The sequence below is a fragment of the Uranotaenia lowii genome, chromosome 3 (genome assembly GCF_029784155.1).
Source record: "Uranotaenia lowii strain MFRU-FL chromosome 3, ASM2978415v1, whole genome shotgun sequence".
NCBI lineage: Eukaryota > Metazoa > Arthropoda > Insecta > Diptera > Culicidae > Uranotaenia > Uranotaenia lowii.
The window spans coordinates 151897647-151924669 of record NC_073693.1 but is presented as its reverse complement, the minus strand read 5'-3'; the positions used below and the strand labels follow the sequence as shown (position 1 = coordinate 151924669).

At 40.8% G+C, this 27023-nt stretch overlaps 5 protein-coding genes across 9 annotated transcripts in view; 3 read left to right on the top strand and 2 right to left on the bottom strand.

Moving 5' to 3' along the window:
* LOC129758280 (putative mediator of RNA polymerase II transcription subunit 15) overlaps positions 1-27023 on the bottom strand; it is a 253832-nt gene that overhangs the window by 32256 nt on the left and 194553 nt on the right. The gene's annotated exons all lie outside the window — the stretch shown is intronic.
* LOC129758284 (cuticle protein 19-like) lies at positions 125-739 on the top strand. Its single transcript, XM_055755765.1, has 2 exons — positions 125-184; positions 246-739. Exons 1-2 carry the CDS (start codon positions 176-178, stop codon positions 582-584), a joined length of 348 nt encoding a protein of 115 aa, XP_055611740.1. The 5' UTR covers positions 125-175; the 3' UTR covers positions 585-739.
* On the top strand, positions 10011-10572 carry LOC129758283 (cuticle protein 19-like). Its single transcript, XM_055755764.1, has 2 exons — positions 10011-10127; positions 10189-10572. The coding sequence occupies exons 1-2, from the start codon at positions 10119-10121 to the stop codon at positions 10525-10527; spliced, it is 348 nt and encodes a 115-aa protein (XP_055611739.1). The 5' UTR covers positions 10011-10118; the 3' UTR covers positions 10528-10572.
* On the bottom strand, positions 19870-20214 carry LOC129758287 (cuticle protein 19-like). The gene has a single exon (XM_055755768.1). It carries the CDS (start codon positions 20212-20214, stop codon positions 19870-19872), a length of 345 nt encoding a protein of 114 aa, XP_055611743.1.
* On the top strand, positions 20872-21304 carry LOC129758288 (cuticle protein 19-like). The gene is made up of 2 exons (XM_055755769.1): positions 20872-20914; positions 20975-21304. Exons 1-2 carry the CDS (start codon positions 20906-20908, stop codon positions 21302-21304), a joined length of 339 nt encoding a protein of 112 aa, XP_055611744.1. The 5' UTR covers positions 20872-20905.

Below are 27023 nucleotides of genomic sequence, written 5' to 3'. Positions count from 1 at the left end.
AAGTTGCATGTCAACATGCAATGGTTTGCCTATATGGAAAGGAAAATTGAGATTGGCTTTTCGGAACATCGCAGATCAAATAGTATAAAAGTGTTGTGTTGGATATGTTCAGAGTACAGTTTTCAAACGACTTCCACCCCAAAAGTAGCTGAATAATCGAAGCAGGAGATCCAAGATGTTCAAGGTGATAAGTTTGTTTTGGTTTTTACTTATCAGAAGATGCTTATAATGTTTTCGTTTTCAAGATCATCGTCCTGGTTGCCTGTTTGGCCGTCATTGCCTCTGCCCAGTTTTACGGAGGAGATCACGGCCATCATGAGGAAGATCACCACAGCCATCCGAAATACAAATTCGAGTACGGAGTCAAGGATCATCACACCAAGGATCACAAGAGCCAATGGGAAAGCCGAGATGGTGATCACACCAAGGGACAATACACCCTGGATGAAGCTGATGGAACCCACCGTGTTGTGGACTACACTTCCGACCACAAGGGAGGATTCCAACCCCATGTCCAGCGCAAGGGTCATGCCAAGCACCCACACCATGGAGAGAGCTATGCCAACATTGAGCAACATTATTGAAATGCGTGAAATGTGTTTTCTGTTATCTGAGCAGAAAGGACTGTAATTAAATTTAAATTTTTCTGCAGCATAATTCTTATCATCGAAAATAACTTTCTTCGAATCAACCCTTACACGTCAAGAACCGCATATAGATTAAATCTGAGGAAAATCGATGTTTGGTGTACTTCATCTCGACAAACCACTGCATTTTGAAAAAAATCGTCATTTGAATTTGTCATGTTCTATTTTGAAAAATACTACTACTACTATGCGGAAAGAGAATTACGAGGTATTTCGTATAGTATTCTCAGGGAATCTTTTTTTTATTATAAGGTAGCAAATAGTACATAAATACTAATTCAATTTGTGGAAACAGGACTGCGATTTATCTTTAAAACTAATGATCCCAAGTGTTAAATAAACTGTGACGCTCTCTTACTCATGTAAGCCGCTCAGTTTAGCAACACTTTGCAAATCTTGGAATATCCCTCTTTTCTTACTCACTCCGAGAATTTCTTTGGGTCCGGCTAGTAAAACCACCAAAATGAGCGTGGCGTGTTAACACGCTTGTCGCCACGTTCATTTTAGTAGTTTTAATAGGCGGGCCCAAAAAAATCTCAGAGCAAGATGAAGAACTCTAAGATTTGAAACGTGTGGCTAAACTGAGCGGCTAACCGGAGTATGAGAGCTTCAACCGTTTTGATGTAATGGGCCTTCCAGGAATTACACCCGCCATCTGAATGTGGGTCCCTTGACAAGGATCGTGTTATTATGGGGGCTAGTATAAGAGCCATTTTCATTCCGATATTTTTCAAAAAACCATTCCTGATTATTTGATACATCCGTAACAACGAAGGGTAGATAAGCGAAGAACGAGTACCCAAGGTAAAAAGAGCACTCCTCTTTTTAACGAAAGTACGCATTTCCAAAAACAATTTTTGTTGCGAAACACACCAAAAGTAAACTCAGTATGACCCAACCTCCAGTTGCCCTCAACCTGACTTTTTTCGGGTACACGTTTTTAAAATACAGTTTTGTACTTTACTATAGGGGAGATGAGGGAAAAATGAGTACCTTAAGAAAATGCTCATTTAACCATAGAAAACAGCTATAGCATGTAAATTACATCATTGTTTCGTGTTCGAACACTAAAATAGTCTATTTCCTAGTTGGCTGAAACTTGAAAAACTAGATAAAACGTTTAAAAATGCATTTCAAAAATTTTTGCTGAAAGCTGAAAAGCAGTCACTGTAGGGGCATAATGAGAATTCCCCTGGGGCAGTAAAAGCACCATTAATTGGGGCACAATGAGCGTTTTCTGCCGGAGAATCTGCAGCAAATTCAACTCTATGAAGTCAGGTGAGTCGATTATACGGCAGAAAATACTGTTCGCCCCGAGCCAACAAATTTCAGTATGAACGTGTTTTAAAACTGATTAAAGTGAAAAATCAAAAATTTTATGATTGTGAAAATTGAGAAACAACGTGTAAATCATGTTGCAGTGCGATCATTATAGATCAAGTTGATTTAAAGATCACAAGAGCTTATTTCGTGGTATTGGAGCGCTGATGTGGTCTAGTGGATAGGTTGGTGCGAGTCTGGTAACCCAGGCGTACTGGGTTCGATTCCCGATATCGGCAAGAAAAACTTTTGGGTTCGAATCCCATAAGTTGCCGACAGGTAAGATGTGTTTCATTGTACAAATAATCATATATTTCAGAGGGAAAGCATCTGCAGAAGACTATTGCATGAGGAGTGGATTACCAACCATTGTAGGTCTCTGAAGGTAGGATGCCTTCCCTCGACGAACCATCGGCCGTGGAAGCCTGAGAAGCAATTCGAAGGCCTAGCCACACAGACATAGGCTGGACCTTGCTACCGATGGAGGAACTTTTCATACATACATACATAAGAGCTTATTTTGTGGTACTCAAAAATTTTATTTTTTTCGTCACTTGAGAACTTAGCTCATTTTTTTAAATACCTTTTTTTTGTGAAAAATTAATATTAACAATTAAAACAAATCCTCATGACAATTTATTAAAGAAAATACGTAGTTTTGTAGAAAAGAGGAGTGCTAAGTATTCCCCGGGTGCTCGTTATGTGCTTAGCTCCTCTAATTTTTTTTAAATTTTGAAGCGGACATGACGTAAACTGTTTTAGTGTCAAAATACGATCCAGTGATGCGACGCACATATTAAAAAGTGTATTCGAAATAATGCAACACTTTGATTTGTGAATGACTTTTTATTGCACGAATCGAAATTAATCAAATCTTGAGTTAAGCTACTTATTAATTAATGTTTACATGAACACAATTTGGTGACAATCTGTCAAGAGGTTTTTTGAGATAGCATCCAATACATAAGCTCATTGAACAATTTAAAAAGTCAGGATCAAGAAAAATCTAGGGAAATCTCAGTAGGAGACCCAAACACAGCTGTTAATCAACTATCCAACCAAAACTCATGAGGTAAATTGTCCAAAAGTTCTGAAAGTATCTAACAAAGAGCTAAAATTTGAATAAACGTGAAGATGATTGAATCCTATGTGGTTTATCTATAGGTGGGGACAACCAAGAACTTTAGTATTAGTTCGTTGTATCCATTCAGTTGTTTATGAACGATTGTGACGTAACGCGACGCCATCCCGGAGTCATGAGTTAAGCGTCCAAATCTTACCATGGAAACTTATCAGGAAGAATGTTTGGGACGCAAATAAAGTTGTTTATTGTTCAAAACAAACAGCGTCGCCGTGCTGCGCGTCAGGAAGAAAAAGCGTAAATAAAAGGGTGCTTTGATTGTGATTTTCGAAATTACATGAAACATTGTATACCGTCGGTGAATGGCGATTTCAACGTCGAGACGCTCATGAACGTTTGTGACGTACCAATCAAAACATTGAAAAAACTGATTCTCACACTCGTGCAAGGGTAGTCTTGTCCCCACCTATAGAAAAACCACATAGGATTGAATCCACTTAATTTCTACAAGTCAAAAAATCTGCTCACCTGTAAAATAAACAAAATACGGTGTGTAGTATGGACAAGGAAATAACAAGAAAAAAAAATTATACATCATGTCAATAAAATTCTGTCATGAAAGATAAAATTAATTAATTTAAAAAAAAAAACGCATTTGCAAAATTTGCAACTCATAAATTTTATGGGTGTATTTTCGGTTCTTTGCTTTCGCCGAGAGCACCAGAATGCGTGTGCTAGGGGTAAAAAAAGAGATAAATACCGAGGCGGTTTCGAAAAGTAGTCATTCGTTTACAGATATTGCTAAGTGCAAGAGGTCGGAAGGCGGAGAAATCTTCCTCCTCGAAGCGAATGGAACATTCGGTGAACTCTCACAGTTTTGAAAGAGTTTGCTGTGCTGAGTCACTGAGTGTTCTGATTCGGTTTTGTAGGAAGGAAACAGTAATTAGAAATAACGGAGAAAAGCCAAACTCCTAGGCAAAAAGTGAAGCTGAAAACCCGGACATGGTCAAGGAAAACGACACGGTGGTCAAATTGTAGGCAAAATACTAGGACCGCTATCGGGGAGAGATTTTGAAAAAAGTCGTAATGGGCAGTCAAATGATTTCTTTAGCGGGCACTTCACGCTTATTCCCCTTGACTCAGATTTGAAGGAAAACAATTCAAAATACGCCAAACTTGGGAAAACTCAAATTTTGATTAGAACGGCACAACTCAGAAATGAATGGAAGGGGTTTTCGCGAATTTTGAGTTGTTTCTTATCAGGCATTTTTAAGGAACGTCTTAACGGTCTGAGCCGAAACAACTCAGAATCTTCAAAAATTTGACACGGTTTCGAAAGGGATTATATATTTTTTAAAGAAATTAATTGAAATTTCGGACCAAATTTATTTAAATTAAATGCAAGTTGGTGAGTGACAGCGAACACTTTCTGATGTTCGAAAGTGACCATTTGTTTTCTCCTGCCAACCGAATTTTCCGATTGTGTTCTCGATCCTGGAGGGCGTCTTGATGGTCTGCTGGTCAGCCGGGACTTCCATCGATCCAATAAGTGTAAACCTTTGCCGCATCCGGTGGCATTTTATCTAACAAACTGGAAGACGACCGGAGGAGTCTGCTACTCAGCTGGCACTTCCACCGATCTCAGTGATAAAATACTGCACCGCATCCATTGCAGTGGTAACCAACCTAAAAGTGAACAAAGTTGGTAAATACATAAAAACAAAACAATTTTTACAATCCCACACCGTTGACCTCCCTTTAGCATAAGGAAACTGCCATACCCGGCGGAATAGACCTGGAGAAAAGTAACAAAATTATGAATCGCTGAAAATAAACAAAACTCTTTAATTTATCAATCGTACCTGTCGCATTTTTCGCCGTAGTTGATGATCAGCAACCAGCACTAGATGCTATTCTATGAGCAGCCAAATTATTTCCCTTTGGCCAACAGATAAATTTTCCGATGAAAACATCAGACCGAGAGCGTCCGAAGCGATCTGATGTTCAAACGGACCTTTTACCGATCCCAGTGGTGAAAAGTTGCGCCGCAGCAGGTGAAAACCAACCTATGAAGGAACTAATTAGATAAATACAGAAATATCACAAATTTTAAAATTTTACCTGTCGCTGTCTAACTAACTTTTGTTTTTAAAACGATCACTAACTTTTGTATTCGAGATGCTCTGAGTTGTTTTCATTCATACTCAGTGAAATAGTGTGCGTCTTTGCTAAGTCAACAAATTTCGCTACCGCTGAAGAAAAACAACTCAAAATTTTGATGGATTCCAACTCAGTTGTTTTCATCTTCATACATGGTGCGACTCCTGAACCAAAACAAATCAGTCTCTGAATAATTTAAAATTACCGTGTAGGCAGCTTTCCATTCAGAATTTTTTCGTTGAGAAGTCTCGCCTGGGAGTTCCTGGTATAAACAAGGAAAAAAATGAAAAAAATATGTCTAGCAGTCTTGAGGTGGCTGACGATCTGTGGCCACTGTAAATCAGTCAGTGTTACAAACACAGTGACACAGTAAATTGATAAAAATACAAAGAAGAGTGCCTTCATATTCGACCGTTTTTCCTGCATAGCATTTATATAGGTCCCAAAAAGTTGACACTCTGTTTTATTGGATCACCATAACACAAATTCTGGAGTGGAATGTAAAAAAGACAAATTTTTTTTTGCCGAAGGAGGGCAGTCTGCTAAATTTGCTGTCACTTGGATCAAATTGAAATTTTTAAGTAATTTTGAAGTTATGGAAAAAGGGTGGTTCACAGTATGCATTTTAGATAGCGCACGCGAGGCCCAAAAATTGAAGTCGACGAACGTCTTCATTGGACGCTATATAAAAAATCACTTGACAGAACGTCGTTTGCACATGTTAAAATTACATGACTGGAATCTTATGATTTGAATTCGTCTTGGTACATCTTCGTACCTGAAAATGATCACATTTTCAGAGGTGATGGGAAAGGTGATTCCGCGGTTGTACTGAAACAAAAAATAGCGGGTTAAAGACCGGGTAGTTTATTAATCACTAAAAATTTATTTATTCTACTTAAATTTGCTGAGCGCAATCAAGTATTCAATGTAGGGGAACATCCTGTAATGTCAAAAATATTTTAAACTTAAAACTAAAAACTACCCTAAGATTAAACTAATTATAAAGAGAACGAATCTCTGCGATGGAAGACTGCATCGATTTGCCTCTGAAGTTGGAGATGATGTTGTTGGCCATCTCTTCGATAGTAGAAATTTATGATACTTAAAGCTTATGCTCTTTCTTTCTTTGGTATCTCATGTTTCTCTTATTCTTCCGATAACCTTTGAAAAGACATTACTGGGAAGTTTTACTAAAAACTTCATTCATTTCCATCAATGCTTTTACAAGTTATTCATTCAACAGAGTGATGCAGTTTTTTTCGAATTCACTCCTTATAAGTATTTTGTATGATATAATTAGCGTTTTCCATAAGGTGTCCATTACTCATGCGCTTAATTCCCCCATCTTAACAAAAAATTATTCAAAAACTACTTGTACTAACTTTTTTTATGAAAAAATTCTTTTAAAGTTCTTTCTGGTCTGAATCTCCTGTCAGCTTTAACATTTGACATCTATTCGACAAAATTTAATGAAAATTTAGGAGTTAATAATGGCCTTTTTATAATTTTAACAAAAATTAACATCAGTTAATATCTTATTTGATTTTGTTATTGAATGGATTTTAAATTCCCATCGAAAGGCGTGTGATGCTGAGATGGCAAATCAGTTGCCTCCTGAGCCGATGTCCGTGAGTTCAGGCCCAAGAGCCTAGAGTAAACAGGTGCACAGGATAAGTTCGTTTCATTTAATTTTCCACTGAAAACTTAAGTCCGAAATAAACCAATCTGAAACGCTCAATTTACACCCAAATAAAAGGTTGCATTATTTCAATGTGGATCGGAGCTAACTAAGTGTCGGAAATGCGCTGAAATGTGCATTGCGCCAAAGATGATATGATTTTTTTCTCATCTACTGGCATAAATACCAAAGGATTGAAATCGAGAGAGAATTCTTTGCATTTGGAATGGTAATGATAAAAATTCCACAAATGCTTCACGAATTGCAACAATTAGCACATTTTCACTCTCTCTGAGCACTGGTTTCTCTCATTTTCAATCAAACCTTCTCATTTTCTCTAGCAAATTGCCACAAATTACCACAAATTCAATCACTGGCTGGCAATCATTGCGTGATCATTGGCGTATTTTCTCCCTTTATCTTAGAACTCCGATAAATACTCGAGCTTTCGTGCAAAATAATGCAGGACCACTATTTACAAACATTCAAGCGAAACAAGAAAAACATTCTATGAGATTTTCAACCTATTGTATAATTCATACACCTTACATACACACTCACAGCAGTTTGGAGGATATTTCTATCCTTCTTTCTCCCGAGATGGGATACAGAGGGTCATGAAAACGTTTTTATTTTGTTTCCTTCAGTCATACGCAATGCAGTTGCGCTGGGACGTCAATGCCGGTGGTTTCAAATCGAATCATCACCGCTGACGTTCACTTCTTATGCCAATGACATTGAAATATTGAGAAAAATATGGAGAATGGAAAAAAGGCTGAATATTGATCGTTTCATGGCTTTAATAACGATAGCTTTTTGTCTATTTTCTTATTATTTCTCTTTTCTAACTTACCTATGTCGGATAATCATGAGGGTGTTTTTTATATAGATTTGGTAGCCCAAACCTGTGAGATAGGATATCTATCCAGCGAACATGAAATCGTATCAGAAATGATAATCTAAGTCGTCTAAGTCTGCATAGTATAAGGGTTGTATTAATGTCGCCTGACAATCGGATATGATAGAAAGTCCGCCATGTTTGTAAATTATGAAATTATTTTGCTTCCGCGAGGGCTTCAAGTAAAAAAATCACAGTCATTATTCTCTCTGCAACCAGCAGAGTAATCAGATGGCTAAAAACCAGTTGGCAGTTGACCAATGAGAGAACTGGAAAATATTGTCACAGGCAACGATTTGAAGGCTATCAGAGCAAAATCTAGCGCTCTCTTACTTTCTTCCGAATAAAGTGTCGAATAAAGCAAACTTGGTGTAGTTTTCGTCGCTTTGAAAAGAAATGAAATTAATGAGTGTATTTTGCCTCCACTTTGGTAGGTAAATGCTGTTTATTCAACTTTCATACGATCATCCTACATTGTATATGAAACGTGTAAAAATATAACTATAAAAATGTTTGCTGTGTATCTTGGCTATTTTCCAAAATAGGTCGAAAACAATGTCAACTAACAGGCCAACTCAATAGTTTCGAATATCTCCCCACATCAGAGATGCGTCTCTTTCGGACGCACAATCTCTCATCGGACAGTCATCGTTTAGTCACATCGTGGTCCAATTCCAAGTTACAAAATATGTTAATTCAACAATTCATATTAATGAAAACTGTTTGACAAATGCAACAGCTAAGGAAAGCTTACAAACAAGAGAAAACTGGGCATGGATCTATTTTTCAAAAAAAAAATTAATTTGGTATCCTCAGAAATCCTAGGTTCATGTGTTTTTCGATCTTAACAAATATTGGCAGGTAGGTTCAAGATCCTGAAATGATTTTTCGAAAAAAAATATCTTAAGTTATGTAAGAGATGACCAAATTCCCTGTCTGAAGGCGGGATTGATGAAAAAAAAACGTCATCAATTCGAAAAATCGGTTTTAACATTTACTTTACATATAAGTTTTCATATCTCTTTTATCGTGGTACAATTGTTACAAAAATTATATAAAAGTATTCATAGCTTTGAGTAAGTCTTAATATAATTTAAAATTTAGGAAAAAAAGGATGAAGTGTGTAAAACGACATCCGAAAATGTACAGAAAGTAGAGTTCCTTAGCCTTTGCCATTGTCAAAAATTTTTTCACATCATACAGTATTTCGTAGAACAAAAGTTTTTCGTAAATAACAAACTAAGTTTCTGTGAACTTTTCAGCGAAAATTAAATCAGGGTCCAAGAAGGTTATAAAAATATTGTAAAAATAACTCGAAATCTGTTTTTATCTCTATTTAAAATGCCACTTTTCATAAAATAATTTGTTTACAATAGGGTTTTCATTATTTTTGGATAACTTACAGATGTATCTAACGATTCGAAAATGTCTGCGGCCTTGGTTTAGAGGTTAGAGCGTATGTCTTCTTAGACAGAGATCATGAGATCGAACCTCGGTCATGGCATACATAGTACTTCTTCTGGAGGCTGCATTTAAAGCATGTTAGCTGCCACTTCTGGAACTTTGTATGCTTGAGTACATATGTAGATATGGATTGATCTTTCAAGGAAACATAACGTTGCACTTAGGATATCTTGTGTGAACAAAAATAACATAAGGTTGCAATTAGGACATAACATATGTGAGTGCCTTTCAAATGCTCAACCAGTGTTCATCTGGAACTTATCAGTAGGTGGCAGTGTATCTGGAAGCATCTATGTAGTAGAAGAAATAACGTGGGCTAATGCTACAAAAGATATAACAACTGGTCGGAGTGGTCTCTCCCCGGCAAAAAAAAAGGATTCGAAATAGCTAAATTTGACAAAATTCGCCATTTGATTGAAGACGCTAACTTTCCAGATAGCGATGCCAATCACTGATATTTAACAATTGACTTGTTGTGAAAATTATCTGAAACACATTTAAGATTTAAAAGCATGTAATTTTTTTTCGAAAGTATGAAAAAAAAACAATATCGAATGGTGTCTCGAGACAACAGTGTCAAACAATGAATAATTATCATTCTTCGGGTCTACTTCCACTCAATTAGCGCAGTGGTTCCGAAAACGATTTCATTTTACACGTCCAAATTCGAGCCGAACCTTAAGTTTAAAGAATTGCATGTTCACATGCAACGAGCCGCAGGAAAATGAATGAAAATTTGCATTCGTTTGCCACAGCAGAAAACAGACTTTGATTGGTATAAAAGAATTGCATTTCGATTCGGTTGGTATCAGTTAGCCTTTGATTGTACTCTTAACAACTACTCAAAAAACTCACAGGAGATCCAAGATGTTCAAGGTAAAGTTATTACTAACAAATTTTTTATATGTCTTTTCAATAACATATTTTTCTGGAACAGATCATCGTCCTGGTTGCCTGTTTGGCCGTCATTGCCTCTGCCCAGTTTTATGGAGGAGATCACGGCCATCATGAGGAAGATCACCACAGCCATCCGAAATACAAGTACGAGTACGGAGTCAAGGATCATCACACCAAGGATCACAAGAGCCAGTGGGAAAGCCGAGATGGAGATCACACCAAGGGTCAATACACCCTGGATGAAGCTGATGGAACCCACCGTGTTGTGGACTACACTTCCGACCACAAGGGAGGATTTCAGCCCCATGTCCAGCGCAAGGGTCATGCCAAGCATCCACATCATGGAGAGAGCTACGCCAACATCCATCAACACTATTGAAGACCTATTGCTCAACTAGAAACTTAAACGTTGACAGTTTGATTATGCTTGACAATAAATCAATCTCAACCAAAGATTATAATTTATTATTATGATTTCCAAGAATTCGAAAATTCACAATAGACAAATATGAACAACGCAATTGCTTTGTTCTATCAGATGACATTTGGCATAAAATCCACCCAGCTAACATGAAATTGTAGTGGGAATTGTCCTAATTGAAATTATTTTTAAAAATATTTCAGCATCGTAAAAAATTTCTATTGAGTAATTTTTTACTTATCATTTACGACACGTTTTGCTCCGAAACAAGTAGAATCGGGTGAATAATAAGCTCTTGAATATGTTTGTTGCTTAGAAAGTAGCAAATAATCACGGTCCAAATTTGGTCAAGGGAAAACGCATGTAAATCGGTGAAATCGTTTATTTAAAAAATCAAATTAAATTTCTGTTTTAAGTTTAATTAGTTTTAAATTTAAGAAAAATATTCAGTTAGGCTTCCGCTTTTCCACATCCGAATTGCCGGGCCTTACGGTTAACCCTTGCCATCAGATTTTGTTCAGCCACCTTGTCAACCTTTTTTGTCGCAGAAATCAAGTTTGCCTTGAACTGCTGTTGAGAACCACCTGCACGTTGTTGGCGGCGTACCACTCCATGGCCTTTTTACCGTAATGGCAAGATGCAAATCCGGCCAAAACAGTACGGAACAACCGTGTTTCTTCAGGAAAGGCAGCAGACGTTTATTCAAACACTCTTTCACGTGAATTTCTTGGTTGACAGTCCCGGAAGCTATGAAAATGCTGCTTTTCAAGCCACAGGTACAGATGGCTTGCCAAACCAGATATTTCTTCGCGAACTTTGACAGTTTCATGTGCTTGAAAATATATGCTACCTTTCCCTTTCCTTTTGCCGTATAAAACTCCTGTCCCGGAAGCTGCTTGTAGTCGGCTTTGACATAGGTTTCGTCGTCCATTACCACGCAGTCAAACTTCGTCAGCATCGTCATGTACAGCCTCTGGGATCGCGCTTTGGCCGTCGTATTTTGTTTATCATCGAGATTTGGAGTCACTACCTTCTTGTAAGTCGATAGTCCGGCTCGGTTTTTGGCTCGATGCACGGTTGTAGACGATACACCCAGCTTATTTGCGGCATCTCGGAGAGAGAGGTTAGGCTTTCGCTTGAAACTACCAGCAACTCTATTTGTCGTCTCAGCGGCTTCTGGTTTTCGATATCCCCTGATCCAGACTTCCTGGCTGTCAACAAACGTTCTCCAAACAATTTAATTACATACATTTGTAACGGTTTGTTCGCGATACACGAATTTGGGTGATGTGGCGCTATCTGGTTTTGAGAAATACTAGAAGTGTGAAGTTTGGACGATGAGGCTTGCTGTCATATTGGGGCGCGTTAGCAGCGATCAAAACTGCGAAAGGCAGTTTCCGCCAGGCCGTCTATAAAAGACCCTTTGGGAAGAAACGTGTGACTTTTCTGTTGCTGGCAGTCGAAGACGTCACTTATAAACAAACCAATCTACGTTCTTCTATCGTTGTTATTATTGTGATCAAATCGTTAAAGTTTATTTAATTTAAGTAATATAAGTGTAATCTAAGTTAATATTAGTGTTTCTTTCGTGAAATATATGAAGAATGAGAACTTACCTGTGAATTGATTTACACGCTGAAGAAGAAACTACACTTACCATCCTGGGAATAACCATCGAACCTGAAAAGAAAGAGATACTTACCGTTTTGGACATCATAATTACACCTGAAGGATAGCAATCAGAGGATTTTAGCCGGCAGAAACGAGGTACTTTACCATATGGTCCTTCGAACCGGATGCTCGTCGAACTCCGAGCGTTCGTAACCTTACCATTCCTGCGAGGAGTTTTTGTTTCTTACCACGTTGTCGGAAATCTTTCCTTCATCAATCCTGTTGGAGAAGTTCCTGGAAAAAAAAAAATTTAATACAAGGCACGAAATTGCCTTTAAAAGGTAATTATATTTCCTATATAGCTATACGTGTGACGTTTTGTGCTCCGCTGGGAATCCTTTTTCCAGATAACCCTGCACGATGGCCGCCGAGCGCAGAATCAAGTCGCTCAAGTTAAGATTACGCAGCATTGAAACATCCTTCAGCCTAATAAGGGTGTTCGTCGATAATTTCCGAGAAGATACCCAGTCTATTGAAGTTCCGGTTCGGCTGGAGAATCTCGGAGTCCTATGGGCGGACTTCTGCAAAACTCAGGCTGAGTTGGAGGCCGCTGAAGTTGACGATCCGGAAGTCATCGATCTTCAACTCAAGCAGCGTGCTCAATTTGAAACGGAATATTACCGTGTCAAAGGATTTTTGCTTTCCGTCAATAAAAATAACTCGGCACCATGCATCCAATCTTCTCAGTCCAGTGCGCACTTCCCTGCGTCGTCTCAAATTCGATTACCCGACGTTAAACTGCCCGTATTCAACGGAACGCTCGAGCATTGGCTTAACTTCCACGACCTGTTCATTTCTTTAGTGCATTCTTCCAGTGAATTGTCTAACATACAAAAGTTTTACTATTTGCGATCCTCCCTGGCTGGAGATGCACTAAAGCTCATTCAAACAATCGGGCTCAGCGCTAACAACTATCCTGTTGCCTGGAATCTGCTCGTGGAACACTTCCAAAATCCATCACGTCTCAAGCAAGCGTACATCGATTCCCTTTTTGAGTTTACGCCATTGAAGCGAGAATCAGCAACCGATCTTCATTCCCTAGTAGAAAAATTCGAAGCCAACGTCCGAATTCTGAAGCAACTGGGTGAACGAACTGAGTATTGGGATGTTCTTCTTATTCGCATGCTGAGTATTCGACTTGATGCTAAAACACGAAGAGATTGGGAAGAATTTGCATCAACTCATGAAGCAACCACGTTTCCGGATTTGGTCTTGTTTCTCCAAAGAAGGGTTACGGTTCTGCAGAGCGTCAGCAATGTTAATCTGGACACTCCGTCCATCCCTGCGTCGAAAAAACCAGTATATCGAGCGGCAGTTGTCAGCAATGGGGCCACTCAAGTTTCGTTTCGTCAATGCCATGCCTGTTCTGAACATCATCCTCTCTACCAATGCTCTGTGTTTTCGAAAATGACCACCGAGGACAAGGAGAAGCTCGTGCGTCGCCAGCAGCTGTGTCGTAACTGCCTACGAAAGGGTCATCAAGCCAGAACCTGTCAGTCCAAAAACACCTGCCGTAAATGTAGAGGGAAGCACCATAGCCAACTTTGCAGCCAGGACTCCGTTCAAGCTGAATCTAACCGATCGAAAACTGATCTCAACGCCCCCAAGGATCCCATTCCCACCGGTGACGAATGTTCTTCATCATTGTCCGCGGCAGTTCAACGGTCTCCCAGTGGATTTCGCTCTCACAAGGTACTTCTCGCAACGGCCGTGATTAATCTTGTTGATGATCGTGGCAATACTCATCCAGCTAGAGCACTTCTCGACTCTGGAAGCGAGTGCAGTTTTATCACCGAAGCACTCTCTCAAAAACTCAAGGTTCAACGCAACAAGGTTCATCTAGCGATCTCTGGCATTGGCCAGTCATCCGTTCAAGCTCGCTGTAAACTTCGGGCCACCGTGCATTCCCGAATTACAGAATTCTCTACTGTTGTCGAACTGTTTGTGTTACCAAAACTTACCCTGAACTTACCATCCACGACATTAAATGTTTCCAAATGGAACGTGCCAAAGGGAATTCGATTAGCGGACCCAGTTTTCTACGAAAGCCATCATATCGATGTCGTTCTGGGGGCCGATATCTTTTTCGAACTATTCAAAACTTCCGGAAGAGTACCTCTCGGAGATTCTCTTCCTACTCTAGTGAATTCCGTTCTTGGTTGGGTAGTATCCGGAAAGGTATCGAATTTCAATAATGTTAGCACCGTAGCCTCCAATGTCGCAACTGTCGCAGACGTGTACCGCTTAATGCAACGTTTTTGGGCCATCGAAGAGGACGATTCAGCTTCCTGTTTGTCGGTTGAAGAGGCTGCTTGCGAAAATCACTTCCACCGAACAGTTCGACGTAATTCCGAAGGCCGATACATAGTACGACTTCCTTTGAAAGAGGCCGATTCCAGAATTGGTGACAATCGCAGCATTGCCCTTCGTCGGTTCCACATGCTTGAGGCTCGCTTGCAACAGAGTAGTGATCTACGGTCTCAATATCAGGACTTCATGGCGGAATACCTAGCCCTTGGACACATGCGGCGTGTAGACGAAGTTTTGCACTCCAATCCACAATACTATCTGCCTCATCATGCCGTGATTCGTGCTGACAGCGCCACTACCAAGGTGCGAGTCGTGTTTGACGCGTCTTGCAAGTCCTCGACAGGAAAATCCCTCAATGACGCGCTTATGGTCGGGCCAGTTATACAGGATGATCTACGAGCCATAATATTGAGAACCCGAATCAACCCAGTGTTACTAATCGCTGACATCAAACAAATGTACCGCCAAATCCTGGTTGACGAACGAGATACTCCGCTCCAACGAATTCTCTGGCGTAATTCTCCCGACAAATCCATCGGCACATTCGAGCTAAAAACTGTCACCTATGGCACTGCTAGTGCACCTTTCCTTGCTACCAGAACACTTCAGCAACTTGCCGACGATGAAAAACTGCATTTCCCGGAAGGCTCAAAGGTTTTGAGGAAGGACGTGTACGTGGACGATTTGGTAACCAGCGGAAGCTCTCCTGATGAAGTTACTAAAATTCGAAATCAACTGGATCAACTGTGCAAACGTGGAGGTTTTGAATTCCGGAAATTCGCATCGAATGTCGAAGCAGTTCTTGACGGCATCTCTCCGGAAAGACGTGCTCTTCAATCTTCAGTCGAGTTGGCGGCTGATCAATGTATCAAAACTCTCGGGTTGCACTGGGAACCATCGACGGACAATTTACGTTTTCGAATCCAGGTACCTGATGAACCCCACAACACGGTAATGAGCAAACGAATAGCCCTTTCACAGATCGCTCAGCTATTCGATCCCTTGGGTTTGGTCGGTCCAGTCATCGTCACTGCAAAAATTTTCATGCAGACTCTGTGGAGTCTTAATTCGGATGACGGTAAACCCTGGGGATGGGACCAGCCACTGCCTCCCTCTCTCGCAAGTTATTGGGAGAACTACACTTCGCAACTATCATCCCTTAGCCAGCTACGAATTCCACGTTGTATCGTAGTATCAAATTTCGAAACTGTTCAATTGCACTTGTTCTCTGATGCTTCCGAGCAAGCTTACGGTGCGTGCGCTTATTTTCGGTCGACCGACACAGCAGGCAACATTGCAGTTGGTCTGCTAACCGCAAAATCAAAAGTGGCTCCCTTAAAAAAGCGCAGCATACCCCGACTGGAGCTCTGCGGAGCACTCGAGGCTGCCCAACTGAGCAAAAAGATCTCCTTCGCCTTCGGGAAAACTTTTCCAACCTTTTTCTGGGTCGATTCCACTACCGTTCTAGCCTGGCTAAGGTCAACTCCATCCAATTGGACCACATTCGTTGCTAACCGGGTTTCCAAGATTCAACTCGCAACTGAAGGATCGACCTGGAATCACGTAGCCGGTCAGCAGAATCCAGCTGACCACATATCTCGAGGCATTGATGCAGATACGCTTCTCGCTTGTGACTTGTGGTGGCAAGGTCCTGAATGGCTCCGATCAGACCAAAGTTTTTGGCCAACATCATCATCGAATCACACCTTCGATACCCAATTGGAGTATCGAACAGCAAAATCCACAGTTTTAACAGCCACAATCGAACCTACATTCATTGACGCTTATGTGGCACGGTTTTCCAAATTTCAAACCATGCTGCGCGTAACAGCGTTTTGCCTGCGCTTTTCTCTAACTCGTCGGAGTCCACGGAACTCCCGAACATTCCAGCCATTCCTCACTTCGGACGAAATTCGCGATGCTGAGCATGTCCTCATCCGGTTAGTACAAGCCCAGGAGTTCTCCGACTACGTCGCAGCCCTCGAAGCATCAAAACCAACTCCCGTCAAATCTCGACTGAGATGGTTCACTCCGTTTTTGGATTCCAGCCACCTCATGCGCATAGGAGGGCGCATCGACAGATCATCGTTGACCTACGACGCCAAGCATCAAATTCTACTCCCTTATCAGCATCGCTTCTCCATCTTGCTCGTCGAATGCTACCATGAGAGGCATTTGCATGCAGCACCGCAATTGCTTCTGGGAATCCTGCGCCTCCGGTACTGGATCATAGGGGCCAGGAATCTGGCCAAAACTGTCGTCCACCGCTGCGTTATTTGCGTCCGAGCTCGCCCTAAATTGGTGGAACAATTTATGGCCGAGCTACCAAGGGAGCGCATAACTGCCACCCGACCATTCACGAAAACAGGCGTCGACTACTGGGGCCCGATTCTGCTTAAGCCTCCCCAACGTCGCGCAGCCCCAACCAAAGCGTTCGTAGCAATCTTCGTGTGCTTCAGCACAAAAGCTGTCCACATCGAGCTTGTATTCGATTTGACAACAGCAAAATTTCTTCAAGCCTTGAGACGCTTCGTTTCTCGTCGGGGTCCACCCTCCGACATGTACAGTGATAACGGTAGAAATTTCCTTGGGGCAAGAAATGAGCTAAAACGGTTGCTCAAGAATCCAGAATACACCAACACGGTAGCAGCCGAATGTACTGATTTGAACATCCGCTGGCACTTCAATCCTCCGAGGGCATCCCATTTTGGAGGGCTGTGGGAATCAGCAATTAATTCAGCTCAAAAGCATTTTTTGCGCGTGGTCCGCGATCGTCCGCTAGCGTACGATGACATGGACACCTTATTGTGTCAAATAGAATGCTGTTTGAACTCTCGGCCAATCGTTCCTCTAAGCGATGATCCTACCGACTATGAACCACTTACACCGGGACACTTTTTGGTCGGCACTGCTCTTAAATCTGTTCCGGATGAAAATCATGCTGAAGTTCCGTTCAACTATCTCCGAAAGTGGCAGCAAACACAAAAATTGTTCCAAGATATTTGGCGGAGGTGGCACCTGGAATATTTAGCTACGTTAGAACCAAGGGCTAGATGGTGCAACTCACCTGTGTCGATACAACAAAATCAATTGGTGCTTCTCAAGGACGATGCAACTCCTCCGATTCGCTGGCCGACTGCTAGGGTAGCAGAAATTCATCCGGGAAAAGATGGCATCACCAGGGTGGTCACTCTCCAGACTCCTAAGGGCTACTGCACAAGACCGGTGGCTAAAATTTGTCTGTTGCCGATTGCATCAACGCCTGATGAATCAAAACCAACAGCAGGAGCCGAACAATCAACACCAGACAAAAATTTCGAAGGAATTCAACCTGATCCCGACTGCAGCAGTAAACTATAATTTCCAAGGCCTAGTTTGGCTTGGATCAGGTGAGTTCCTGTCCAATGCAACTTAAACACCAAAAAACCGCTACCGGGTCTTAATTATTCCAGGATTCACGACACAACCGACCGACTTTTCATCGCACAAGCACTTTCTACCACTTACTTGTTTTGTACGTTCCTGCTCAACTGGATTGAGCTGCCGTTCACCGTAGTTCCACCCCACTCGATTCCCGATAGCAACGGTTTCACAAAATTTCAAGGCACTTTATTACAGTGAATACGAACACCTACCTACCAACAATTCAACACGACTTCACGACTGTACGATGCAATGTAAACATTGTCTTCACGCTCAACGAGAAAGGGCCATCGTCAAGTACACGCTCCAACGGACGAACTCATATGGATGCTGTCAGAAAAAGTATTTCTGAAGGGGCCAGTATGTTCGCGATACACGAATTTGGGTGATGTGGCGCTATCTGGTTTTGAGAAATACTAGAAGTGTGAAGTTTGGACGATGAGGCTTGCTGTCATATTGGGGCGCGTTAGCAGCGATCAAAACTGCGAAAGGCAGTTTCCGCCAGGCCGTCTATAAAAGACCCTTTGGGAAGAAACGTGTGACTTTTCTGTTGCTGGCAGTCGAAGACGTCACTTATAAACAAACCAATCTACGTTCTTCTATCGTTGTTATTATTGTGATCAAATCGTTAAAGTTTATTTAATTTAAGTAATATAAGTGTAATCTAAGTTAATATTAGTGTTTCTTTCGTGAAATATATGAAGAATGAGAACTTACCTGTGAATTGATTTACACGCTGAAGAAGAAACTACACTTACCATCCTGGGAATAACCATCGAACCTGAAAAGAAAGAGATACTTACCGTTTTGGACATCATAATTACACCTGAAGGATAGCAATCAGAGGATTTTAGCCGGCAGAAACGAGGTACTTTACCACGGTTGATTTGGCAACTTTTAGCGATTTTGCCAGCTTTGCGTGCGAGTAGCTCGGATTTTCGAAATGCGCGAGCAAAATTTTAATACGCTGCTCTTCTTCCTTGGACGGCATTCTGACAACTGAAGAGTGAATTCCAAAATCAAAATATGAGCAACATTCTACTCACACACACCTTCAAAATGAGGGGTGTTCAGGTGTTTTAAATGCAAAATTGAAAGAAATACGTCAAGTTGATATTGACCAAATTTTGACCGTATCACCCTTTACAAGCCTGAAAGACAGTTTCTCGTATCATCGATTGTAGTTCACAGCAACGATGGGGAGCAATTTCTTCGCTGGAGCAGGGGTAGTGATTTAGATATATGGCTCGCCACACAATTTTCGAGCTAGCAATATAACGCAAAGATTCTGAAGAGCATATATTACCCGCAGGGATCCAACAACGCTGCAAGGAGAAAAGTAAGTTCTTTTTTTACACACTTTTCTGAGATTCTCGGCATTTGGCCACATACTAAAACTACTTCCAATCACATGTGCCACTCTGCAGATGAATCTTGTAATGTAAGGACTTGAGTTCTTTAAGCTAGTAATCAGAAATCCGCGAAGTTTGAGACAAGATAACTAGAGTTATAAGATAAATTATGCCAATATGCAAAATGACGTTTGCACCAAATACTTAAAGCGAAAAGTCGTAAATGCATGTTCACTCGAACAACTTAACGATTTTCTCAAAACACTCGAAGTGGCTCATACGACCTAATTAAAACAAACTCTAGAATTATCTTTAAAACATTAATTTCAAGACCTATGGAAGATTAATGAAAGAAAAAAACATTCAAAGACCAGAAATACTCTCTTGGCATTAAAAAAAGTTTTTTTTTATTGAAATTCTTTGGTTTTCTTTAAGATGAGCAAAACATGTTGAAAAATTTGGAATTGTTGATTGAAAATTCGAAAATAATTTACAAAAATTGAAATCAATGGACGTAAGCAGCGTATCTAATCAATCACACATTTCAATAGTGCTGATGAATGTTGGCGTAGCTCTCTCCGTGATGTGGGTGCTTGGCATGTCCGATTCGCTGCACATGAGGTTGGAATCCTCCCTTATGGTCCGAAGAATAGTCCACGACACGGTGAGTTCCATCAGCTTCATCCAGAGTGTACTGTCCCTTGGTGTGATCTCCATCTCGGCTTTCCCACTGGCTCTTGTGATCCTTGGTGTGATGATCCTTGACTCCGTACTCGTACTTGTATTTCGGATGGCTGTGATGATCCTCATGATGACCATGATCTCCACCGTAATGTTGGGCAGAGGCAATGAGAGCCAAACAGGCAACCAGGATAAGGATTTTGAACATTTTGGTAACGAAAGAATTGTTTGAGTTGAAACCTCTGATTATGAACTGATGATAGAACCAACGATTCTCACCTCTTTTATAGTACCGATTTGATATAGGATAGGTAAATAAATTAAGTTCTATTCTATGTGACCCGACTTTTTACCTCAGTCATATACCGATGCATTTTTTTTCTACGAAAATTTACCAAAAATATAAGCTAAAACACTCTTAGACACCAATCGATAAAATGCAAAATGAATGCATGTAACCTTGAAAGGTAAACAAATTTGCTTTTAATTTGTGTACCGTTTCGTTTTCTTCTCAGCCTAGCCGAGCCCATAGTTCCGTTATGTTCTGCATATCATGAAATTTTCACACTAGCTATGAACGGGCGAATTGTTAATCGATTTTCGCGGTCATTTGCCACCGTCTTAAAAAAAAACCAAGCTTGGTCGCTATTTGCGTTTGCATTGTTGGTGATTGTTATTTTTTGTCGGCTTCTTAGCCCACAATTTTAACTGATCGATGACAAAGGAAATTCTTTCAAATTTGGAAATCTTTACGTGGTTTTACTTTATCTATTCTTGACCTGTTCTACTGTTCGTAAACAAGACTAACGGTATAAATTAAGTAGTGTACAGCTCAATTTTCATCAGTTCCAAGATTGCATTCGATTAAACCACAAGCTCTTAGATTTTATCAATCCAAAATGTTCAAGGTATAAACTTATGATAACAATATCAAGAGGTTTCGTCAGATTTGTTTTTTCTTTTTTCAGATTATTGCCCTTTTTGCCTGTTTGATCGTCGTAGCCTCTGCCTACGGTGGAGATCATGGTCATCATGAGGATCATCACAGCCATCCAAAATACAAGTACGAGTACGGAGTCAAGGATCATCACACCAAGGATCACAAGAGCCAGTGGGAAAGCCGAGATGGAGATCACACCAAGGGTCAATACACTCTGGATGAAGCTGATGGAACCCACCGTGTCGTGGACTATTCTTCGGACCATAAGGGAGGATTCCAACCTCATGTTCAGCGAATCGGCCATGCCAAGCACCCACATCACGGAGAGAGCTACGCCAATATTCATCAACATTATTGAAGAGCGATGAATTACGAATGCGTCGACTGCTGACTGATTCGTTCTAAATGATTAATGTTTTTTTTTTTTCAAATTTCAATTTTACAAATTAGGCTTTTCTTGATCCAAATAAAAAGACATTGAGTTCTCGTTGGTAAAAATAAACAATGTTAAATAAATCTTTTTCATTAAAAAAAACCATCCTTTCAGACCTGGGCTTCGTCGACTTTTGATTCATTACACTCATTCAACTGTTCCTCAAAAAAGTTCCACTCTTTGTGCGGGTCACTTTTCCCCAATCAAACAGTCAAGCTGGAAAGATTTATTTTCTTTCTTTCAAGGTCCATCTTTCTATCTCAAAAAAATGTGAGTGAAAATGAGCGAAATTGTGAGAGGTTTTGAAAATAACAGCTTTGAATCCTATATTCCTCATGCCCATTCATTGGTTTTAGTCGTTCGAGTCAATGTCAATTACCTGTATTTTTCATAACATTAGGAATATCATTTTGAACCATTCTGATGAATTTTAGTGTTTATTTTTCTCTAACAACTGATGTAAAAATTTGAGCAAAATACAGTTGGTAAGCCTGGCGGACTGGCACGTGGTAAATAATGTGCAACTGAATCCCCATACACCCAACCTTTGGTTAGGGGTCATATATCCTCTTTTCTTACAACTCCGGTTCTCTACCTCCCCGTGGTGCTAGCTGGGGTGCGAGCAAGCTTAGCGAGGATCGGGTACCCAGTCCCGGTGGATGCTTTGGTCGCATGTAAACTGAGATAGAGTGCTCCGCGCACGCCTGTTCTCCATGTTAGGAACAGCGTGCTACAACGTCCTGGTGGTGTACGGGACCCAAAACAGCCATATCACGACGGTTCTCCTGTGAGATCGTGGGGATAGCTGCACGCCTAGCGCGCCTAGCGAGCCCGTCATCGAGGACTTTTGAGATAGCCATCAACAGCGTTGCGGAGAACTTCATCGGGCATGTGAAACGAACTCGACAGAACGACAGAACGTCGAGTTGTGTAGAAAGGTGATGGACGAAGAGAAAGCCGCGCGGGCGGCAGTTGTCCAAAGAAGCACTCGCCGAAATGTGGAAAATCACAGACACAGCGGAAGAGGCAGCGAGTCCGAAAAAACGCCGCCTGCAGGGGGAGGAGCTTGAGCCACTGCATCGTTCCCAAGAAACACGAAAGTACTAATAGATGCTCAACGCATCCCACAAAGACTTCGTGCCGCTAGCCGAAATGTGCCGGGATAAGGACGGAGGCATTTTGACGGATAATCGTGAGGTGATCGAAAGATGGAAGCAGCATTTCGATGAACACCTGAACGGTACACATGCAGGAGATCAAGACGGTGGGGGATGGTACATCGTCGGCGTAGCCAACGACGTAGAGGAGCCACTCCCAACGATGAGTGAAGTAAGGGAGCCATTCGCCAGCTGAATAGAAACAAGTCGGCTGGGAAAGATGGCCGATTGCCTACACCGCTTGATAGTCCGGATGTGGGACATAAAAAAGCTACCGGAGTAGTGGAAGAAGGGGGTAATACAAGAAGGGCGACAAATTGGACTGTGAGAAGTGCCTATCGATCACTATCCTCAATACCGCCTCAAAGATATGTTCCGAATCCTTCTCTACCGCCTAACGCCACAAGCAAACAGATTCGTGAGAAATCATCAGGACGGCAAATCATCAAAAAAAAAGCCGCATACGACCCGATCGACAAAGCATGCAGTGAACCAAAACAAACAATGTTTTGGTTTCACCGACGCAGCAGTAGATTTATTCTGCTGATCTGGAAGAATGTTTTTCTCTGGAGGATCCAAAAACCATGAGTTTAACAATCCTAACAGTGTCTTATGTCTCAAATAAGGTAGAATTCCCTGCAAACCTCTTTGGAAGTATGTAAGGATGTATTATTTGTTTATCGTTTTTGAGGCGCGATTGAATCCGACAATGGTGAAAAAGCAATGCTAGATATTAGTAAACTTTAAGCTCAAAACCGTTAAGAAGGTTTTGTTTATACGTAAAATTGATTTAAAATCATTTGAAACAAAAATTGCTTGAAATAAGAAGCAAAAGGCTAGAAACCTTAAGTAAGCGAAAATCTTCAAGCAGAAATAACAGTTGACTTACTCGAGAAATGGATGAACACTACTTTATCTACAACGAATATGTTTCTCAATTTTTTCTCAAAATGCTGATTTTATAGTCTGCTGTCATTATTAATCCTCCTAAGCTGTTCGGTTCAATATGACCCGAAGCGCTCATTTCAAAGAACTTTATCATCATTCCAATATACTGAAGAACTGGGAATTTTGACTGACCAAGAGTGTTCTATGAAAATAATGATCAAATTAACGAAAAAAAAAATTAAAATTTAAGTTTTGAAAATCGGTTAATTGGGAAATGAAATACAGCTAAGCAAAGTCAAAATTGTATGTCGTTTTTTTTAAGTAAGATTTTTTTCTACCGGAAGATCTGAAATAGCGGTCAATACTTTCATTGGACTCCAACATGTCTGTATATTGTAGGATAGATGGATTCTTAACGATTTCAAACATCAATAAAACACTTAAATACAGAAACGCTGTCAGAAGTTATGAGCATTTTAAAAATAAAATTGATTTATCGGACTTTACTTTCTGAACCTGTTTTTGATAACCTGGTAGTACAAACCGACTTTATTTTGAAATGTTGAGTAATAAGAATAAATTACCTACACAATGAATATAATATCATCAAAACCGGTTAACATTTACAGCCAGGAGAACGAAATCAAACTACAACTCGAGTTTCCCCGAAACGGATATTTTGCGAACGGCTTTGGAAGGTTAAAAACTTTTTTTTTTCAAATTATTGATGTTTGGAACAATAGAATGAGTCGATTTGGTGTCATTTTTGAATTTCTTTAACTTTGGGGTCTAAATAGCTTCTTGTTGGTTCAAAACTCATCCATTGTTTTTTTTGCAGAATTTTTAAGTAACGTTTACTTGAGTAAATTTTCAGGTTTGTGTGAGAAAATTAAATATTTTGTACTAAAAAATCATCATCAATTTTGTTTTTTTTTCTGTGCAACCGTGCCTGCTAATGGTTTTTGTGTCAATTTATAACACACATATTTTTATAAACCATTAATGACTGTATCTAACTGTTTTGTGCTTTTTTTTAAATCAACTTCAATAAATATTATTTTTTAACCATTATCAATTGTTGATTTTCAACCATGTCAAAAGTTGTGATCAAAACAAAGAAAATGGTTAAAATTTATTCATAAAAAATGAGAGGTTTGTTTGTTTTGATTTTCAAAACAAATTCAAAGTGTTTTCGTGTTTGGCAGCGCATTTAACTTCAGATTTTCATTGTTTCTTCAATGTTGTGTCCGGGCAAGCTTATATTCGCGAAACTGAAGAGAAGATCCTACAAGCTATCAGCTCCAGTGGAACAGATGAAAGTACCGGTTTACAATTTTACTTCCCTACGATAACATAACCTTAAATTTATAAACGTTCCGTTCTCATTAAAAACCGGACCAGAAATGTTTTCTTGCAAACAGCGTCGAAAACGGATGCTAAACATTATCAGATGTCTGCTCATTAATCAGTGCAATTTGTTGGACGAAAAAGGAATCAATGGTGCGTATGAATTCACCAGTTGGTATTTAGTATCCTTTTTGTCGCCAAATTATAACCCCGTATTTATTCCAGAAAACGCGATTCCATATGAACAAAGTTTAAATTAACATCTGCCTTGGTTGTCCCTGGACCTTCCTGGCACAATTGACGCAGAAGAGATGTTTCGAAATATTTTCGAGATGGTGGATTAAGACACTTGATTTGGCCAAAATCCTGCTCAGAAAAATATACGAATAATAAGGGTGTGCTACGTCTTTGCCTGATCCTAATGATTTAACTGGAACGGAAAGCAAACCACATCTACTAAATTTTTAATCTACTACTGTGATCAATAAGTAAAATATTTAAAGTTTTGCATTTTTCAATGATATATCTTATAGGCTTGATGACATTAAATCAAGCAAGTTCTGCTATAAAATTAAAATTTAATTCAAAAAGTTTCGATTTATTTTGAATAGAATGTCCATCGCTTACCTTTTTTGTGAAAAACGGTTGTTTTTCATCCATTATCCTGATTATCCCCCTTTTGGAATACGGTTGAAAAATAACCATAATCGAAGTTCTCCTTAAAATCTCATTTTATGAGTATTCACGGTAAAGTCATTAAATGAGTTAACCGAGGAAAACTTTGATTAAGGTTATTTTTCAAGCATTGATGGTTTAGCCTGTCTCAGCGTGTATGTCTAAAGCTGAACCGTGCCGATGTACCTGAAAGGCTGGCAGGTCGTTAAGTCACGTCAGTCCCAAACGGTTAGCTGTGGGGCACCAGGACACACCCCACAGTATCCCAGTCCTTGCTGCGCTAAGCAGGTCACTGGCGCAGTGGACCGTACAGTTACCCGCGACTCGTGGGATCATCTATGAATACAATTAATAAAAATAAAATGCAGAAGGAAGATATTGAGGCGGAGAAGGACGATTGTCCCAACCCGTTCGGCAGGGTTGGATTAAGACGCTCGCTGCTTAGGCAATCCGCAATGGCAATGGCGGGCATGCAGTACCTTGTGGATTGTGTTAGAAAGAAGTCTCACATCCACAAGGAGGTCCAGGAAGAACTAGCCAACGTGATGGCGATGTTCGCCAAGGCTAACAGAGTGATGGTGAACCTGCTCACTGCACCGGAGAACGCCTTCAACAGCGTCAGTTGGGCAGCAATTGCGTCGTCGTTTATTCGTATGAGAACTTCGGCATTTATCTGTAGGATGGTGGAGTGTTACTTCCGTAATCGCCAACTACAGTATATGACCAATGCGGGACTGGAAGCAGTGAGTGTTTCGGCAGTAGTTCCACAAGGATCGACACTTGGCCCGGTATTGTAAAACATCGTTTACGACGAGCTGCTCAGACTGCGTCTCCCCACGGGAGTGAGGCTTGTGAGATTCGCCGGTTCTCCTGGCATCGGGCCCATCAACCGGAGAGCTCTAGCTACTCGCCACAGTAGCGATTGAGAAGGTGGAAAGTTGGAGATGGTGCTGATCACCAACCTGATTTCAGTACAATCAGGGACGATTGCAGCTGCATCGTGCGCAATCGAATCCAAGCGTGCGATCAAGTACCTAGGGTTGTTGATCGACGACCGGTTGCGACTACGCCTGCAAAAGAGCGGCATTCGCGACATCATCTCTCTCACGAGCCATGCCAAACCACTCGGCGATCCACTGCAGCAGAACGAGGGTCCTGTCGAGTGTTACCTCGTCCATTTTGCGGTACGGAGCGGCGGCCTGGAAGGTAGTCTTGAGCAGGCAGTGTAATCTGCAAAAGCTCTACAGCGTGCAGCGGCTGATGAACCTGCGAGTTATCAGCGCGTACCGAATGGTGTCCTCCAGTGGGACAGCTCGGAACGCGGCCGGTGGATCCATCGCTTGATCCCTAACGTCGGATTTAGGATGGATCGAAGACATGGAGAGGTGGATTTCTGCATGCCACAGTTCTTGACTGGTCACGGATGCTTCATGCAGTACCATCATCGGTTTGGACACGTGGCATCGCCATTCTGCCAAACCTGCGGTGACACAGTTGAGACACCAGAGCGTAGTGTTCAACTGTCCGAGGTTCGGAGGGGTACGCACTTAAATGCTTGCTGCTTTCGGACAAGACAC

What these genes read in the sequence shown, in the direction of transcription:
- LOC129758287 (XM_055755768.1), bottom strand. Translation starts at nt 20,214, where the DNA reads ATGTTCAAAATCCTTATCCTGGTTGCCTGTTTGGCTCTCATTGCCTCT.